Here is a 19,748-nt window from a genome sequence, read left to right as displayed (position 1 = left end):
ACAAAAGGGCATGGAGGGATGGACGGGCGGGGGGAGATGGAGGGAGGGGAATGGAAGGAGGCTGGACTCACAGAGCCTGAGCCAGTCCCATCTGTCGTCCCACTTGGTCATCATCTCCTGCTTCTTGTCCATCAGCTGCAGCAGCTTTTCCCTGATCTGGAGAAGACACAGTTCCTCAATCAGCCCAGAAATCAGCTTCATCATGTCCTTATCTGGCCCCACACGGCACACAGTAACAATACTGTTACAGCAACACGACACACTTCTAGAAGAACAATACTGTTTATAGTAACACCATACTCTTGCACTACAACAATACTGTTTATAGTGACACCCTCTTCTTATTGTAGAACAATACTGTTATAGTAACACTAGACTTTTATGATGGCACAATGCTGTTCTACTGTACTACAAAGATACCGTTTGAAGATAGCCAACTGTTTATAAGTACTATACTGTGTATGGGTCCTGTTTATATATACATATATATATAGGCTGCACTTTACTGAACTGAGATTCTATTGCCTTGACCCCTTGACCCCGTGGTCTGTGACCCCTTGACCTCTGAGCCTCACCTCAGCAGAGTCCCTGTGTTTACGGGTGATCAGGGCACGGCCCAGGTCCACACAGTCGGTGAACTTGGGGTCCCTGGTGTCGATCTCTGAGCGGATCCCCTGGTGATACTTGATGAGCAGCTCCACTGAGGACACGTCCCTGGTAGGGGGAGGGGGGGAGGGAAGGAGAGGAGGGAGGGAGGTTATTACATAATAACATGTAATGTGGTATTAAAGTTTGAAGGTCTCAGTATTACCAAGCCCCTTGATGCCCACCCTCTCCCCCTCCTTCAGCCCCACCTCCTCTCCCACTCTCCTCCCCTCCCTCCCCCCCAGCCCCCTCACCGGGGCTTCTCCTGGGTCTCTATCTGCTGGATGATGCTCTCCATCCAGGCCGTGAGGTCCCGCACCAGGGTGTAGAAGCGGAACTTGTCGGCCGTGTCCAGCAGGCGCGCCCTGCGGCCGTCGCAGGCATCCAGCAGGCCCTTCCAGGCCTCCACCACCTCCCTCTCCGTGGCCTGGATGGCCGTGGCCTGGTCGCCCGCGTACTGGGCGTGCAGGCGGGACGCCGTCTCCTGGAACTGCTGAACCTGGGGGGGGGGGGGAGGAGGAGGGGGGGAGGAGGGGGGTCGATGTGACGGTTAATCTGGCTTGTGAGAGAGCGATCGCTGTTGTCACTTTCCTCCGTCAAAACAGTCCGGTCCTGCTGGTTGACGCGAGGTTTAACGATGAGAACCTGGTCCAGCTGGTTACTACAGACGTTTCTTATTAAATCAGATGATTATAATATGATATCATGATGTGTGTTATGATCATTTTCAGTTTGGTACTACAGTACTACAGCGCTTTAAGTTACAGAGCGCCACTGCAATTGTTTTTGCCTTTCCCTGGTTAATGGCATTGCAGCCTCCAGGGGGCGGTAGTGTGGTTCCTGGGAGTCACCTGCTTTCCCAGAGCGGTGATGTCCCTCTCGAAGGCGGCGTGCATGCGGTGGAACGACTCGGCCTTGCTGAAGTCCTCGCCCACATCGTCAGGAAGCTCCTTCTGCTTCTCGTGGATCTGAGCGACCAGCTCCTTACCGTCACAGAAGTACCTGAAGAACAGACAGAGCCAGGAAGTAGGTTGAACACAGCCCGGAACTGCTTTTGAAAGATTGTTTGAGAGAACACTGAAGTGCATTTGAAAGAGCCCTGGAAGTAAGTTAGACAGAACCAGGAAGTAAAGTAACAGATTCATATCTCAACATCCAGTCACTCTGATGATCTGGTCTTAAAATATGTTTTTTGTTTAGACTGAAATGATACAGAATTGTATTATGGATGCTGTTGGCAATTGAGACTAGGATTCACAGTAGGTATAAGAACAGTAGGTTCTTGTACGCTATAATACATAAGCGCAGCTAGTTCAGGCAGGGCAATCGGGCAGGGCGCATCATCCTTTTGTCGGGGACATGAGGCGTTAAACTCCACCTTCCTCTCCTCCGCCCACTACTACACCCACGCAGCAAAGCATACCCATTGGGCCACGTCCGATAGGCGTCTTTAAAAGACGCCTGGATACGCACACACTCCCCCCATGCTGTCTGTATGTTCTATCCTTCAGAGGGATTATATCTCTATTGCTCCCTGCCTCATATGTCATGTCATGTATGTGTTGCATCGAGGAGGCAGGGAGTGCTTCCCTTTGATCATCCACTCCGCCAAAGTCAAATCCACGTGTCCATGTCACGTAACAACAAATGCTCAAATTGAACACGCGATTGTCTTGACTGAAATATGTTGGCGTACATGTGTGGACTATGGAAAAGAAGTGGATGGATGAGAGTAGCCGGATGTAGCGATGTAGCGAGATGTAGCGAGTAGCCGCCTATCCGTGGGGCCTCACTTGAGCAGCTGGTAGGAGGCGGTGAGGAGCTGGGCCCGCGTGTCCATGAGCTCCAGCAGGTCGGCCCAGTTGTCGTTGACGCTGTCCTTCCACTCGGCCATGGTGGCCGACTCGCTGTGGCCCGCCTCGATCAGCTCGTCGATGGTCTGGTTGACAAGGTCCACGCGCCCCTGGCCCGCCGTCCCCGTCTCCCGCGCAAACTCCCGGAACTTCTCCCTGAGGATCTGGACGGGGGGAGGGGAGAGAGGTGTTGATGAGGTGGTTTGGGGGGGGGGGGCGTTTCTTTTCCATGTTTCTGTGTACAGGGTGTGTTTGTAAGTGGATGCTTGACAGAGCGCGTGTGTGTGTGTGTCGTACGTGTGTGAGTGAATGTTTCTGTTTCCGTGCGTGTGTGAGTGTGCTTCAGTGAGTGTGTTTCAGTGAGTGTGTTTCAGTGAGTGTGTTTCAGTGAGTGTGTTTCAGTAAGTGTGATTCAGTGAGTGTGATTCAGTGAGTGTGATTCAGTTAGTGTGTTTCAGTGAGTGTGTTTCAGTGAGTGTGATTCAGTGAGTGTGATTCAGTGAGTGTGATTCAGTGAGTGTGTTTCAGTGAGTGTGATTCAGTGTGTTTCAGTGAGTGTGTTTCAGTGTGTTTCAGTGAGTGTGTTTCAGTGAGTGTGATTTAGTGAGTGTGATTTAGTGAGTGTGATTTAGTGAGTGTGATTCAGTGAGTGTGATTCAATGTGTGTGCCCCATGTGCACCCCCTCCTCACCGAGACATGGTCCAGGTCCTGGCCCATCTCCTGGGACGAGGCCACCAGATCTCTCTCAGCGATCCACTGCTCCAGCTCCTCCACCTCCCTGCTGAGCAGGAAGTGATGGTAGCTGTGGTCCAGCCTCCTCCTGCGCTCCTCCGCCTGCTCCCTCAGACCTGCGTACTGCTTCTCCACCTGGCCCTGCCGGCGGATCACCATCTCACTGGGAGGGAGGGAGGGTTGGAAAGGGAGAGATATGGAGGGAGAGAGGTAAGGGAGAGAGATTTAGGGAGGGAGAGATGTAGGGAAAGAGAGAAGAAGGGAGAGAAATTTAATAAGACTAACTGTGTGGGATCATCATGTTTTTAGATGTTTTGTTTTGTTGAACTTGTTTCTAGTAAAAATGGCTTACCTAGTGGCTTAATTTCTAAGTTATCGAGTAAAACTTTCTTACTGCACTGGCAGCCCAGTTTTCTTTGAGCATGCACAAGCTAAAACATTTCTATTTTTGCACCGAAATATGACAGGACATTTTTGCAGTGTAGGTGGAGACCAAAAGTCAGGACTTCAGGATGAGGAAATGTTCTCCTCCACAGGGCCACACGTCTACACGGCCACCATGGGACCAACACTGAGCACTCTGCAGTGGACGTGCTACTGCCAGCCAGTATGTACACCCAGGGCACCATTACTGAACCCCAGCACCCACCCATCTGGGTGGTCCTCAGCCAGCATCTTCTGGGCACGGTCGGCCAGCCTCCGGATAGAGTCTCCATAGTCGTCCACGGCCTGCTTGAGGATCAGGTGGCGCTTCAGCATCAGCATGGCACTCTGCTCATCCTGCAGGGAGGAGAGAGAAGCGGAAGGGAAGGAGGAGAGAAGAGAGAGAGAGGGGGGACGGCGGGAGGAGAGAAGAGAGAGAGAAGGAGGAGAGGAAGATCGAAGAGAAGAGGGCAAACCAAAGAAGAAATGATGAGAAGAAAATGAAAGGATTCAAGAAAGAAAGAAAGTAGAGAGGAAGGAAGGAAAGAAGAAGGAGAAAGGATGAGAGAAAAGGAGAAGTTAGAGAGAGACAGAGGGAGGAAAGGAGAAGCGTCAACATTTCTTCATGTTCCCAGTCCCCCCAGTCGCCTCGGTCCTCACCTTGGCGTTCTCGTCAGATATCATGTAGAGCTCCTGCTCTCCTATCCAGGCCTCGGCCTCGCCTGCGTCGTTGTAGTACTGCTGGGCCTGGTCCGATCCGTTCAGCCTCTCTCGCCGCTTGGCCATCTCCTCCTGCAGACGCTGCCAGGCCTCCTCCAGCTCCCTCACCTGCTCCCCGACACTGCCCGCCTCCGGCCTCCCCTCCGCCCTCGCCGCCGCCTCCATCCTGCGGCCTCTCTCCAGAACCTCGTCCACCCGAGGCTGGTGGCCCTCGATCTCTCTCTGGAGGGTCTGGAGAGAGGAGAACACACGGCTCACGAACAGAGCGTTTCGCCTCTCAAGAGGTCGCGGGTTCAATTCCCGCAACGCCCGTACGTGTCTTGGGATAAAAGCCCATGCTAAGTGTATGTTGCATTGTTACATCGCAGCTGTACTAAAGCCGCAGAACGGATTCTGATGAGAGAGCTTGGCCTGTGAGCGTCATCACTGTAGAGAAACAGATGTAGACTGCTACATCGGATGAGTTTGGATGGATAATGTACATGGTTGCTGCTCTAGTCACCTGGTTCTTTTTCAGCAGAAGCTGAACTGCCTGGAGATTGTTGCCATGTTCCACAGATGTAGCGAGGGGCATCCTCTCCTCCACCCAGAGCTAAAGAAATACAGAGAGAGAGAGAGAGATACAAAGACAAAACGAGAGATACAAAGAGAGAGAGATAGGCAGAGTGAAAGACAATGAGAGAGAGAGAGAGAGGGGGAAAGAGAGAGGGAGGATGGAAGAAAGAAGGATCGTGAGTGAGCGACACGACATCAAGGTGACGGTTGCCCGCCCAAACTAGACGGCACAGTATGACAGTTGAGGAATCCCCCTCACAATCTCATCGGCCAGGTCTCTGTAGAACTGGTGAACGGCCTTGGCGGCCTCCAGCTGGCCCTTGCGCTGGGCCAGGGGGGGCAGAAGCTGCTGGAACTCCCGCTGGACAGCCTGCTGCTCCGCCTCCACGTCGGGCTGGTCCTCCCTCTGGCCTGCGTGCTTCTGGACGGCCTCCCGCAGCTCCTCCAGCTCCCGCGCCCGCTCACGCACCTGGTCCTCCGTCATCTGGAGGGCAAACGTCAGGGGGTCAGGGGTCGGGGTGGGCGAGGCAGATCAGGTTCAAACCGGATCCAGTTGGTTGGTTGGGACGGCGGGACGACAGCGGCTTCCCTTTGAATTGAGGGTGCGCGCACGCACACACTCACCTGGTGCTTCTTGAGCATGATGTTGGCGCTGGTCAGGTCTTTGACGTCGTCGTCGCCGCCGCGCAGCTGCTGCTGCTGCTCGGCCAGCCACTTCTTCATGTCAGCCAGGCTCTGGTCGACCAGCTCCGAGCGGTTGGCGTCGAACAGCAGACGGGCCTTCTCCTGGGTGGTGGACTCCAGCTTGTCCCACAGCTGGTGCAGGGTCTCCAGACGGTGCCTCACAATGGGCTCAGACTCGGGCTTGGACTCCATCAGCTCCTGGCCCTCCTGGTCAGGGGGAGGGAGACGGTCGCAGGGATGAAGACACGGGGACTGAAATGGGACTGGGACAGCACTCACTCTGTGGAGATCTGTGTGTGTAACTCATCCCCATGCGCCTTGGCTATCGGGGTCTGACAGGGCCCAAGTGGCAGCCCTAGAATGTTGGGATGACCTGGTCTGAAGGTTAACACACAGTTGTTTGGTGCGGGATTGGTTTGGAAAGGTGATAGAGCAATTGACTTCAGATCAGAAGGTCCTAGGTTCAATTCCCCACATTTGGATGAAAGCACATTACCTGGTCTATGTTGTTGAGCCAGTCCTTGTTGGAGGCCAGCTCAGCCATGAAGGCCTGGTGCTTCTGCCACTTGCTGTGGAGGTTCCTGGCTTCATCATACGACGTGTCCTGAGCGGTCAGCATCTTCTCGTTGATCCACAGAGTCAACTGGAACACAGAGAATGGAAGAAAGAGAAGACGGTCAAAACTCGGGAATACAACTAACGACAGGAACTCTGCAAAGGCAAAGAAAGGGGTGGTGGGGAACAACTTACGTCCTGAGTGTTCTGCAGGAAGTGCTGGAGATCTCGGTTGTCTCTGAGTTTCTCGGAGACTTCCTGGGCTCTCCCTCGGTTAGTGTTGGCCCTGCAGGTCAGACACACACACAAACGCACACACACACACACACACACACACACACAGAAACATCAACACACTAAACCTCCCACCGATAGCATCACTGAAAAGTGCCCTTGGCCTGAGGTTTCCCTTCCCAGATAAACCCAGCACAGGATCTGATATGCCCAGCTCCACATGCCAGAGAGCTTACAAAGTTACCAGACACGTGCAGCTCTCCTGAGCACTACTCCACCACTCTGAGCACTTCCACCCAGCAATCAATACCCATCATCAGGGAAGGCGCCCGCCGTTGTGTGGAGAGAGCTCCGAGGGCTGGGTTGAAAACTATACACCCCCCCTCCCATCCCCCCTGAATGTCCAGAGTCTACACAAATGGTAGACTGCTGAACAAGCTAACCTTGAAAAGATGGTCCTGTGATTGACTCCCACGAGTACAGCCCAGGACAGTTAGGTCAATGGAACAGGTCGAGAAATTCCATGGACAGTACAGAAATCGAGATGACGTACTTTCACAGCATATTGGACATATTTTATGTTTTTTTTATTATTTTATTTTATGTTTATTTTATGCTACTGGATATTTTTTCAAGTCCAGGTGTTGTACGCAAAACATACAGGAACTGAGGAGAAGCTTTTCAAAATGAGAATTGGACAGGACTCACCTGTCTTTGATGGAGTCCATTTTGTCCTTGACCCTCCCTGAGTACTGGTTCCTGCTGTCCAACAGCCTCTGTCCCCCCTCCAGGGTGCTGGCGATCTTCTCCTCATTGGCATCCATGGTGATGACAAAGTCCTCATGCTTCTTCAGGGCCTGCTCTGCTCCATCCAGAGTGTCCGGCTTGTCGATGTGGGCCAAGGTGTACTCCTAAAACACACACGCACACACATTCAACATACAGCACATTACATAAACAATTAGTTGATTTCCTGTATAGTACCTGAAATCCTGTATCGGTGGCTGAAATCACCTAACAAAACAACTTCCAGCTTGAATGAGTTTACCTGGTTGTTGAGGATGGTATCTGTGGCCTTAGCATCCCTCATGAACTGCTGGAAGCCCAGGCCTTGGTCCAGGAAGTTTTTGCGGCTGTCCCACATCTTGTGGAGCTCCTCCCAGCCGCGGTCCAAGCCTTTCAGCCTCTGGGCTAGCTGCTGGTACTGGGGGTCATCCTCCTGGCCTTGGGTCACTTGGCGACCGGTGTCCCTCACCTTGTGGTAGTCCTCCTCGTGGTTGCTCATGTCGTCGCGCACGGCGTCGTGGAGGCTGAGCAGCTGCTCTGCCTCGGGCAGCGTGGTGGGCACGTCCTCAGACGCCACGGCCTTCTGGGTCTTGAAGAGCCAGGACTGGAAGTCGTCCATGTCCTGGAGGAAGGTCTGCAACTTGCTCACCTCCCCCAGCGACTCCTCGCGGTCCCTCATGGTCCTCCGCAGCGCGTCCCAGGCTTCCTCCAGCGCCGCGCGCCTCGCCGCGATGTCGGCAGCGTTGTCGGGGTGGTCGCGGGCCAGCTGCTCCGCCTCGCGTCTCAGGAAGGTCAGCTTGGTGTCGATGGCGGCCAGGTCCCTCTCCATGCCGAACAGCTTCCTCTGGAGGGTCATGACGGCCGCCAGGTCGTTCCCCAGTTCCTGCGTCGACTCGATGACCCGCGTCTTGTCCTTGATCCAGGCCTCCGTCTCGTCACAGTCCAGGCCGTAGTTGCGGAGGCTGACGGCTGAGTCGACTCTCCTCTTCTTGTCCTCCACCATGGCCTTGAAGGCCTCCCACCTGGGGAATGAACAGAGGAGGCCTCAGTATCTACGGCTTTCGAGGTAATCAGTCATGGTTCATGTTAACATTCTTTCAGTGCTCTCAGAGTTAGAATCCCTGTGGGGAGAACTAGACTCACCTCTTGTTCAGGCGCATCTGACATTCCTTGACCTCCTTGGTGCGCGGGTGTCTGGTGTCCTCAAGCTGTTTGACAGCTTTGTTGACATCGTCAACCCGCGACTGAACATTCGCCATATCTTGAGCAAGAATACTCAACCTGAGAAGGACAACAAACACTCACATGCATTCAAACCCATTTAAAAGAACGTACATACATGCACAAGTACACACGTACAAACACACATACCTATATACTCACACCCATCCATCCATCCATCCATACATCATAAACCAACTGCGACAGTTATGTTACCTGTTCTGAACCACCTCCAAATCCTCCAGCTTCTTCGGCACATCCAAGCCCACCAGCCAGGTCTCCTTCTGGCCCATCCACAGCTCGCAGGAGTCCGTCTCACTGAAGATGGTGTAGAGGGCCATGGTATCCTTCAGCTGCTTCTTCCTCAGGTCGCACAGGGACATCAGCTCCATGTAGAGGTCCCTGATGTCCTTCAGACGTCTCTGGATGTCCGGCGTGTTCCGCAGCTCCTCGGGCAGTGCCGCCGCCTGCTTGGAGAGGCTGTCGATGGTGGCGGCGTTCTTGGCGGCCTCGTCGCTCAAGTCGCGGTGCCTCTTGAGCAGCCTCTGGGTGGTGTACTCGTCGTGGCCCACGTCCTCGCTGCTCGTCTGCCTCTTGGCCTCCAGCAGCCAGGCCTTGAGGTCGTCGGCGTCCCCCTGGAACTGGAAGAACCTCTGGGTGTCCTGGAGGTTCTGCCTCCGGAAGGCGGCCAGTTCTTCCAGCTGCTGCCACTGCCTCTGCACGTCCTCCATGCGCTCGTGGACCTTGGGGGTGCCGAAGTGCTTGGCCTGGATCATCTTGTCTCCCTCGTCCAGCACCTGCTGCAGGTTGGCCCTCCTGGCCCCCAGCTCATCCTCAAAGGCACTGTGCTTGCTCTGCAGCACCAGGACGCTGGTCAGGTCCTTGCCATAGTCCAGGGAGGAAAAGATGTTCTCCTTCTCCTTTATCCAGCTCTCCAGCTCCGCCATCTCCCACAGGAAGTTCCAGAAGCGTCGGGATTGCTCCAAGCGGGCCTTGCGCTGTGCAGCCAGGGCGCACAGCTCCTGGTAACACAGATCCAGGTGCTGCACGCGGTCCCGGATCACCTGAGGGTCGCACGGCTTGTAGCCTGGGAGAAGGAGAGGAGCGCAAAACATCAAAATGGGAGCTGCAAGATTTGTGTTTTTTGGGGTTGTTTAACGGCGAGACGGACAGGGGAGGTTCTAGAGTGGGGGAGCCAAGCTGGGGTCAGTTATACTGTTACTATTAGATGGGCCAGTTACATTGAACATCATTGTTGGCATATTGTTTTTATTCACTGCAATGCAGGCATTACCTGCAAAAGATCATGTTTATTATTATTCAGACTCTACATTTAGGGGGGGCCACAAGAGGGTCCAAGGTTGTTGTCAAAGGGGGCACTGGCCCCTTCTGCCCCCCCCAGAACTGCCCTTGGAGACGGATCACTCTGGTGCTCATGCAGATCGGTTGAGCTTACTGTCTCCATTGGCGAACTTGAGGGCGGCTGCGTTGGCGTTCTGCACCCTCTCGGCCTGCACGGCGACGTCAGCTTCCACCAGAGCGTGCTTCTGGAGCAGGTCCTCCACCTCCAACAGGTGCTTCCCGAAGTCCGGAGACAGCAGACGAGCCTGTACCAGTGGAAAGGTTAAAGGAATCTGAACTTGTACAATTTAGTGGTAAAATGTTTTTCCTTGGAGTTTGAAACAAGACAGTGTTTAGCTGTCCGACTTAGATTTACGGTTGAAGGCAAAATAGGTTAAGGCTTTGTGGATCTAGGACACTGAATAAGAGGGGTGCTAGCTTTCAGGTTGTACTTGTGGGTATATATTCAGATGTGTCAAAACGTGAAATTTCCTCCATGACAGGTCAAGTTCACCGAAACAGGTACCTTCATGTCGTCCATCCAGGTGATGATGTACAACATTTCCTGGAAAATCCTCTGTAGGGTCAGGTTTTTGTCCAGGCGCCCCCTACGGGCCTTCAGCAGCTCCTGCAGGTAATCCCACAGACGCAGGATGTTGTCCTTGCGTACGTCGATGCGCTTGGCGTCGTGGTAGCGCTCCGACTCCAGCTCCTTGGAGATGGCCACCATGGCCTGCACGCGCTCCGCGTAGGCGGCGATGTCCGTCTCGATGGCGTCATGCTTCTTCTTGGCCGCCTCCACCGCCGGCAGGTCGTAGCCAAAGTTGTCCTGAGAGGATGGGAGGGAGGAGGAGACTGTCAGGACTGAGCGATGTTGTTGCTTCACTGTTTGGTCCTGTACAGACTGTTCCTTGGCTCTAAGCACTAAAATACTGTTAGAACGATGCACTTTTTGCCCTGATTCTCTGTTGTACTTTGTACAGTCTATGCACTATTTGAGTGTAGCTTTGGATGAAAACGTCTGCTAAATGGATCAAATGTGAATTGTATTTCAAGGACTTTGTGAGGAAACTTATTTATGGTGAAAATGCTACACGGAGGTCCATACATCTGTGATGTATGTGTAACCAGTCTGAACTACTGAAACACTCCCCAGGTATGTAACGGGCGACCCGTGTCAGCAAATAACTAGCTTTTCTTTGGCGTAGTTAGTTGTAGTGGTTGCGTTTAGAAGTCGAAAGGTAGCAGGTTCGACTCCCCGTGGGGGTGAACATTGGCCAGATACCTCTGACAGAGCTTGCAAGACCACTTCTGTTACATACCCGTTACATATGGTCCTAATAATGTCAACGATTTCTGTGTCAACATAAGGTACTCTGTGACATGCATTACGCACAGGCACTTTTGTTTCTTAGAGGCTGACTGAAAGAAGCATTTTTTTTTCATGAGGTAACCGAAAAGTCGTTCCTCTGAGTTTGAACAAGCTGGTTTCCCAGTACGGCTGGTGTGCTGTGCCGCCTGTACCTGTGCCACCAGCCTCTGGTTCTCCAGCAGCCAGGTCTCTCTCATGGCGGCCTTCCTGTCAAAGCGGCGGGCCATCTGCTCCAGCTTCTCCTGCCTGATGAGCTCCTCTCTCAGGACGCGCTCCCTCTCGTGCTCCGCCTGCTCCAGGCGCTCCCAGGCCTAACACACCACACGGTCACAGGGCTGTCCATGGGGGTGGGGCTGTGCGTGGCTGTGCACTGGTGGGTGTGGGTGGGTGAGTGTGTGGGGGTGTGTATAGGCGTGTTAGTCTGTATGTGTGTGCCTATATATATATATATATATCTATAAAAATATATATTTACATTTGTGTATAATGGGTGTATTGGTGTAGGGCATATATGTGTGCGTCTGTGTATGTTTGTATAGTCTATATGAGTGTGTGTGTCTGTGTTTGTATGTGTGTGTACATGTGTATAGTATACATATGGGCAAGTGTATGAGTGTGTGTGTGTTTGTGTACGTGTGGGTGTTTGTGTGTGTTTATGTGTATGTGTGAGTAGGTATTGCGCTTGGAGAGGGGGGCTCTCACCCTGTTGATGTCTGAGACCAGAGCGCCCTCCTTGGGGGTGTACACCCTCTGGTTGTTGGCCCTCATGCGGCTCTGGATGGTGAAGAGCAGAACCTCAAGGGTACCTTTCTCCTGGAACCTGGACACCAACACCAAACAACTGGTCAACCACTATCAAAATGACCTGGTATGGATAAGATGAACTGTGCATATTGAGAGTAGACTGTGGATGTATTGATGGTAGGGTAGTGTGTTTTTTTCTCTCACTTTGGTGGTTTTTCAACGGTGCGGTAGGAGTTGAAAGCCTGCAGCTGCTGTTGAACACCGCTCAAAGAGTTGGCCAGCTTACGGTTGTTCAGAACTATGATGGTCTGCTCAATCCAGGTCAGCAGCTCAGACGATAGGCTCTCGTACTTGTCAATCATTTTCTCTGTTTCAATGGCGTGGTCTAGCACCTGTAGCACAGGAAAGGGGTGGGGCGGAATAAAGATACCATCACACAACACACACGTACAAACCTACACGTAGAGACACAGAAACGCACACAGAGACACACATACACCCAGCCACACTCAAACACACTTGGTGCCCTCACAACCTCACCTTGCCAACTCTCTTTCCCTCCACGGCCAGTGCTTTCATCTTAGAGAAGTAGTGGTAGAAGGCCACGACGTATGTGATGATGGACTTCTCATCGGGGTTCTCCGTGAACACATCTGCAAAGGCAGTGGCGGTCAGAGAGGAACTTTTCTGATGTACCACACTCACAGGTCCCTTAGGGTCTCTGCCCCAACAGGCTTCCAGCTCACACACAGCAAGTCCTGGCTCAGGGACAACACTTGCCTTCTGGGTCTAACAGTTTGGCCACGCCAAGCTTCTGCTCTGCTACGTTGAAGGCATTCTGCAGGTTGTGGGTGGGGTTGGACCTTTTCAATCTGTTATAGTCTACCAGATCTGGCCTAAAGGAGAGAGAGAGAGAGAGGGAGAGGAATGAAGAAAGAGACCGCCGAAGTGAAGGACAGAGAGAGAGAGAGAGAGAGAGAGAGAGAGAGAGAGAGAGAGAGAGAGAGAGAGAGAGAGAGAGAGAGAGAGAAAGAGAGACAGAGAGAGAGAGAGACAGAGACAGAGACAGAGAGAGAGAGAGAGAGAGAGAGAGAGAGAGAGAGAGAGAGAGAGAGAGAGAGAGAGAGAGAGAGAGAGAGAGAGAGAGAGAGAGAGAGAGAGAAAGACAGAGAGAGAGAGAGAGAGAGAGAGAGAGAGAGAGAGACAGAGAGACAGAGTGAGTTTGTGTGAGATAAATTAGAAAGTGTGAGTATTTACATTTAAAACTAAGAGCCTACAGAACAGAACAATGTTGGCGGTTGGCGTCTCCTCACCGGTGTTTGTGTATGAGAGCGTTGAAAGCCATGCCATCCTTCCAGCTGGTGGTGAAGTTAGTGATGTTTACATTGGGATAGCTGTGAAAGCAAACAGAGACAGTGAGTGACCGCGCTCACAAAATATTCCATCTCCTCGTCCAAATCGATTCCGCTCAACGAACATCGGTCTAAGTCAATGAATCCAAACCACAAACTTTCCCCCGCAGAAAACAGATCTGGGTTGACTACTGGGTTTACAGTAAGTACACTCCAACTATACTTTAGGGTCACTTGAATTCTCTCATCAAGTGTACGAAACCCACAGATTGGTCCCCTTAGGAGCCAAGTGTGACACAAATCCAATGCACCTTATCTATTGCCAAGAAGTAGCTAAGTCATCGATCTTTGTAATCAACCCAGGTGTTCTCTGATTCTAACTGTTGCTCATGGTGACCCTGGTCATGGCAGTGGTCTCACCCGGCGGTCTTCATCTGGCACCAGAGCAGCAGGGCGTCCTTCGCTGAGCGAGTCTCCTTCTGGTCTGCCTGACCCGTCTCCACTACGATGTCTTGAATCTGTCAACAACACAGAGGTTAGACTCTGAGCTTAGACTCTGGGGTCTCTGCCGTTAGAGGCTGTCGACAACACTGGAGTGTGGTTACACTGTAGGTACATAATGTACATTGTAGTTAGATACGGTACTGTAGATAGACTACAGGAACATACTGTACCATAGTTAGACTTTAATCAGTTATTATACTGTAGATGGACTGTAGTTAGATACTGTACTATAGTGAGCCTATATAATACTACAGCTAGACTGCAGTTAGATACTGTACGATAGTAACACTGTAGTTATTTATTGTTTTACATGACCACTGACTGGAAGCTAGACTGCCCTGTACATTTGAGCACAAAACCTTCATGGTGTTCACATGCACATCCCTTTAAACTCCATCCCTTATTCAGTTAGGGTTCACAACATGATTTGGGAGCATGAAACTGTAGCAGCTGTAGAACTAACCCTCGATGAGCCGTTTTCCTGGCATTAGTTCTGCTAATTGGGACCTTGGTCAGACTGATATTGAGGATGTGAATTTCCCACGCAGTGGCTCAGTAATTGGAGCAGTGATTTTCACCGAGAGACAGGCCCTGAGAGGGGCTAAATTTAGCTCAGCTTTGGTTCTCCTTGGTTTGTTCTGAGCGGTGGGATGCAGACAGGGGCCAAGTCAACTCCTGCCTTTTTTCTCTTCATTTTGAAATATTGAATTATGCAGCAGGCCATATTGTTTGAACGGCAAACGCTAAAAATAACTAAAGCTGTCATATTAAAAATAAATACAATTTTTCCAGCCCAACAAAAAAAGATAAAATAATACAATTGACACAGTTGGGATGTAGCTGGAACCGTTCATAATGACGACAGGTGCCAGAAGAAGTGAAGACTGAGATTCTTTCTAGATGTTTCCGTGGCTGTGGGCTTGCTCACCTGGAACCGGAGGATGATGGTCCAGATGAGACCCAGGATGAGTCGGTGGTTGCCATCGACAATGTCGTGGGAGCCCATGTTCTCCAGGTGGACCCGCTGTTCTTTGAGGAACTGGAGGGCCTTGTCCACGTTTTCCAGACAGTGGATCCTCATTCGACCCTTAGTAGGCTTGGGCTGAGGGAAGGGATGGAGGAAGAGATTTGATAGGTGGAGAGATGAAGTCATGGAAAGATATAGGGTTGAAGGGATAGAGAGAAAAGGGGGGATATGAAGAGAGAAAGAGAGGGATGGAAGGAGTCATAGGGATGGATAGAGGGATGAAGGGAGGAAGATATTAAGAGAGAAAGAGGGGTGAAGGGATGAACAGAGGGGACTGAGTGGACAATCATGATGTGTCTTCATCGTTTGATAGTATGAGAAGGATCATCTTGTTGGTTTGGAGTATTCCTCCACACACACACACGCTCACCAAACGCTCCCCCGACAGGACCTCCAGCAGTTTGATGAGCATTCGCCCATCCCTCAGGTCCAAGTACAGGTCAGAGATGCGACAGCTGACCCTGGATAGAATTGAGTTCACCCACTTAGTGAAGGTCTTCTTCTGCACTGCCTCACGCTCATCTAGAGGAGGAACACACACACACAAACACACAGACACACACGTAGACAGGAACACACACATACACAACCACACAGTGAATATCATCAATCTCGCGTACAGTACCTATTTTCCTTTCACCCATCCTTCTTAGTCCTTAAGAAAGTATCTATGCTGGTAAAGGTTTAGCAGCAGAATAACAACTTGACATTACCTATGCTGAGTGTAAGTGACTTTGTGTGTGTGTGTGTCACTGTGTGTGTATGTGTGTGTGTCACTGTGTGTGTATGTGTGGGTGGGTGGGTGTTTTCATAATGAGGAGTATAAAACATTTCATAAAAAATAAAATAAGAAATCTGATCTCGGAGAGAAAAGACAATAGCACACTTCCCTCCAAACACTTCCACACATCTCATCACATCTCCACACATCTCCTAACATCTCACACCTCCACACATCTCATCACATCTCCACACAGCTCCTAACATCTCACACCTCCACACATCTCTAAATATCTCCTCACACTTCCACACATCTCCACACACTTCCACAAATCTCCTCACGTCTCTCCCCATATCTCACACTTCCACACATCTCCTCACATCTGCAAACACCTCCACACATCTCATCACATCTCCAAACATCTCTAAAGATATCCTCACACTTCCTCACATGTCACACCACACATCTCCTCACACCTCCACAAATTGTTTTACATCTCCACGCATCTCACATCTTGAAAAACCTCCTCACATCTCCACACATTTCCCCACATCTCCAAACACCTCCACACATCCTCACATCTCCAAACATCTTCTCACATCTCCAAACATCTTCTCACATCTCCAAACATCTTCTCACATCTCCAAACATCTTCTCACATCTTGCCATCTCTAAACACTTCCACACATCCTCACATCTCTAAACATCTCTTCCATCTCCAAGGATCTACAAACACCTCCTCACATCTCCAAACATCTCATGTCTCCAAACCTTTCCACACATCCACTTACAACAACAAATGTCCTGCCTACTCAGCAACAAGCTAAGTGGATTTGACTACTGACTCCATAGGCTGTTAGAGGGACTCAATGTACAGCAGCCTTGCAGTTATGTGGGTACTGTATTTTTTGTGTGCACTTTGCAATTTGTGTGTGTATGTGTGTGTGTTCCCCTTCAGTGGCTGTACCATGGTAATCCTTGATCCCAAATACAAAAGTGCAAAAGACTGCATCCTTAATGACTTGTTTTATGAATGATTTAGAGCTGGATGCTGTAGAGAACAGCCAAGGAGAGAGAGAAACATGGGAAAGACAGAGAGAGATACAGAAAAGGGGGAGAGAGAAAGAGTGGGGGGGAGAGAGATAGAAAGCGAGACACTCAAGGAGATCCAGGGGTAAACCAGAGATGGATGGAGAGAGAAGGAGGTCAGGCAGGAGAAGATGAGATGGATCAAATAAAGAGAAATAGAAAGAGACAGCAAGAAAAGAAAGACACGGAAATGCAAGCTTTTAAGAGGCTCGTCTGTGGAGTCAAAGACTTCCTGGCTCAGTAGAAGTGACGCATCACTTCCTGTACCTTTACTGACAACCTTTTGAAACATACAAAGCATGTCCTAAGTCATCTACACAGCATAACCAGTCACACACCGAACGGTACACTTCTACATGGTAAAGGAATCTAACGTGATTAAATAACCATGTCTTCCCTTTCCTCAGTCATTCAGGGAGGAATCACAGGAGCTCGCATGACACCAACCCCCGCCCTCCAACCCCCGACCAACCCCCAGCCCTTATCAAATAATGATGCCATTCAAGCCACGCACATACAGTTTACAGTGTGTGACAAGACTTTCCGTGGCGTGTTTGAGCGTGACCGACCATCCTTGCTCCTCCATGACCTACGGGTATTCATTGGAGAACACACCACAACCGCATCCGTCTTCTGCACGTTCTTCCAGCTAGGCAGAGTGCTGCTGTCAGTGGACCACTACATGGTGGAGGGGGTGGGGGAGTGGGAGCATGGGGGCTCTGTCTCCAGTCTCTTCCAGGGTCCATCTGCCCAGCTACCCTTACCAAGCCCTGAGGGGACAGGTAGACCAGAGAAGCCCCAGCTATCCTCTCCAGACCCTGACGGGGCAGTCAGACCAGAGAAGCCCCAGCTATCCTCTCCAGACCCTGACGGGGCAGTCAGACCAGAGAAGCCCCAGCTATCCTCTCCAGACCCTGACGGGGCAGTCAGACCAGAGAAGCCCCAGCTATCCTCTCCAGACCCTGACGGGGCAGTCAGACCAGAGAAGCCCCAGCTATCCTCTCCAGACCCTGACGGGGCAGTCAGACCAGAGAAGCCCCAGCTATCCTCTCCAGACCCTGACGGGGCAGTCAGACCAGAGAAGCCCCAGCTATCCTCTCCAGACCCTGACGGGGCAGTCAGACCAGAGAAGCCCCAGCTATCCTCTCCAGACCCTGACGGGGCAGTCAGACCAGAGAAGCCCCAGCTATCCTCTCCAGACCCTGACGGGGCAGTCAGACCAGAGAAGCCCCAGCTATCCTCTCCAGACCCTGACGGGGCAGTAAATCTAGGACTGTCCTTCACATGGCCCAGTAATGGCCCAGAGAGAGCTGTTGGAGATGAGCTCATCTGTGTTTAACTGTAGCTCTCAGAGACAGGGTCTGCAGCCGAGCGCTGATGCATTTTGGGATGTTTTGAAACGTGTTTGAGTGGGCGTGAAGCGAAGCATCACACATCCTGCTAGCGGCTCAGTACTCCAAATATCACCATGTCTCTCACTCTTCCAACTGCTGTTGAACATGGCTGTCTTCTCGCACAGGCACTAACTGTGAAGCCAGAGTCAGGGAAGGATGTAGATACATGAATATGAGACTTTGTTTATCTGAATATTGACTCTAACCACCAAAATACTGTTGGAGCTCGGCACTCCTGATCCTTCATACTTTCACTGAGCGCTATTTGTGTGTCGCTTTGAATAAAAACCATTCATTTAGCATTTGCTGGGGTGTCAGATGGCTGAGCGGTGAGGGAGTCGGGCTAGTAATCAGAAGGTTGCCTGATCGATTCCCCGCCGTGCCAAATGATGCTGTGTCCTTGGGCAAGACACTTCACCCTACTTGCCTTGGGGGGGAATGTCCCTGTACTTACTGTAACTCGCTCTGGATAAGAGGGTCTACTAAATGTAAATGTATATTTGCTAAATGAATCAAACGTAAATGTAATGACTACTCTAGTGAATATTGATGTGTGTTAAATGTGTATCTGACCCTGATGTCCTCTGCTGGTCCCTCTCCTTTTATCTCTGCCTTCATCTCTGTCTTTCACATCCCTTCACCAGTACAAGTCTCGCTAAACACCCCTCTGTTTCACATGCCCCCACTTGCTGATCTCTCTTTCCCTGCTCGTTGACTCCAGCGACAGCCCCATGACTAATTCATGCTGATGGATTTTCCCTGTACGCAGCCAACCCCTTTTCCCACAGTCAGCCCTTGCTGTGCGAGGCCTGCCCACCCCGGCTCCAGCCTGCCTGAGTCAGGATGGCAGGCCTACCTGCGGGCATGCTGGCCCCAGGGATAAACACCAGACCCCACACAGGCTGATGGCAGAACTCTAGAACCCATGATTTGGGGGAAGAACTCAACACTTGACTTGCCAAGGGCAGAACTAGTTGAGGGAGTCGAGTATCAGACTCAACAACTCTAGACCTGACAGGTTGATAACCGAGCACCAGACTTAACCAGCTGAGCATAGAGTTTTCAGAGCAACTAAACAGGCTGGCTGTGAGCAGAACTCCAGACCTTGCTGGTCGATAGACCTGATTGGCCGAGGGCAGAACTGCCATGCATCAGGATAGTGTCGTGTAGACTGCCACCCTCATTGGAGTGCAGGGCAGCAGAGGGGTAAACAGAGGCATGTGGACAGTAGCCATGTTAGAGTGTACACTGACAGAGACAATAACAGTCTGACAGCATGGTGTCCAAGTGACTTACGCTGGGCAGGAGGAGAAGAAACAGCCATAGCAACAAGCTAGACGGAATGACAAAGACATAAGCAGGCGAGGTAGGAGAGAGGGTAAACAATCAGAGTAACAAAGAGGAATACTACAAGCCAATACATACAAGCCAATACAATTTAAAAACGTTGACATTTTTGGGAACCTGCCTGTATTTCTTTAATTTTAGATTTTAAATGAAAGAAATAGAGGCGGGTTCCTCAAAAATGTAAATGTTTTGAAATCAACCAGGTTATGTCATTTGTCTTCTGTCTGTAACTATGTTTTTTTTTGTTTCTGCCCGTCTTGGCCAGGTCTCCCTTGAAAGTAAGTTAAATAAAGGTTAAATAAAATGTAGAAAATACAGCAACAGATTGAGATCTCCGTCATCAGAAGAATAAGCGTTCCCCAACAATCATTTAAGGGTTCATTGAGCTCTGGACACATTCCCAAATCAATAAGAGCGATGGTAATGTTAGTGTGTGTGTGTGTTTCTC

General features: G+C 51.0%; 1 protein-coding gene across 3 annotated transcripts in view; it reads right to left on the bottom strand.

Annotated features, from left to right (window-relative positions):
* The window catches only part of sptb (spectrin, beta, erythrocytic), a 37,472-nt gene that overhangs the window by 6,782 nt on the left and 10,942 nt on the right, over positions 1–19,748 (bottom strand). For all 3 annotated transcript variants that reach the window (XM_084684141.1, XM_084684152.1, XM_084684131.1), the window contains 28 exons: positions 15,120–15,271; positions 14,651–14,824; positions 13,639–13,736; positions 13,180–13,260; positions 12,647–12,762; positions 12,407–12,519; positions 12,071–12,258; positions 11,825–11,942; positions 11,275–11,433; positions 10,277–10,579; positions 9,866–10,016; positions 8,626–9,496; positions 8,332–8,469; positions 7,451–8,210; positions 7,111–7,313; positions 6,364–6,454; positions 6,110–6,256; positions 5,554–5,820; positions 5,189–5,413; positions 4,877–4,966; positions 4,315–4,605; positions 3,881–4,011; positions 3,190–3,394; positions 2,439–2,662; positions 1,497–1,647; positions 900–1,144; positions 576–714; positions 72–156 (listed from right to left, as the gene is read on the bottom strand). In XM_084684141.1, coding sequence (XP_084540267.1) covers positions 72–156; positions 576–714; positions 900–1,144; positions 1,497–1,647; positions 2,439–2,662; positions 3,190–3,394; positions 3,881–4,011; positions 4,315–4,605; positions 4,877–4,966; positions 5,189–5,413; positions 5,554–5,820; positions 6,110–6,256; positions 6,364–6,454; positions 7,111–7,313; positions 7,451–8,210; positions 8,332–8,469; positions 8,626–9,496; positions 9,866–10,016; positions 10,277–10,579; positions 11,275–11,433; positions 11,825–11,942; positions 12,071–12,258; positions 12,407–12,519; positions 12,647–12,762; positions 13,180–13,260; positions 13,639–13,736; positions 14,651–14,824; positions 15,120–15,271 — 5,916 coding nt within the window. The remainder of the gene's footprint in view (positions 1–71; positions 157–575; positions 715–899; positions 1,145–1,496; positions 1,648–2,438; positions 2,663–3,189; positions 3,395–3,880; positions 4,012–4,314; positions 4,606–4,876; positions 4,967–5,188; positions 5,414–5,553; positions 5,821–6,109; positions 6,257–6,363; positions 6,455–7,110; positions 7,314–7,450; positions 8,211–8,331; positions 8,470–8,625; positions 9,497–9,865; positions 10,017–10,276; positions 10,580–11,274; positions 11,434–11,824; positions 11,943–12,070; positions 12,259–12,406; positions 12,520–12,646; positions 12,763–13,179; positions 13,261–13,638; positions 13,737–14,650; positions 14,825–15,119; positions 15,272–19,748) is intronic.

This window comes from Hypomesus nipponensis, chromosome 3 (assembly GCF_054491055.1).
Source record: "Hypomesus nipponensis isolate SF chromosome 3, ASM5449105v1, whole genome shotgun sequence".
In the NCBI taxonomy this organism is placed as follows: domain Eukaryota; kingdom Metazoa; phylum Chordata; class Actinopteri; order Osmeriformes; family Osmeridae; genus Hypomesus; species Hypomesus nipponensis.
This window is presented reverse-complemented; position numbering and strand designations above follow the sequence as displayed.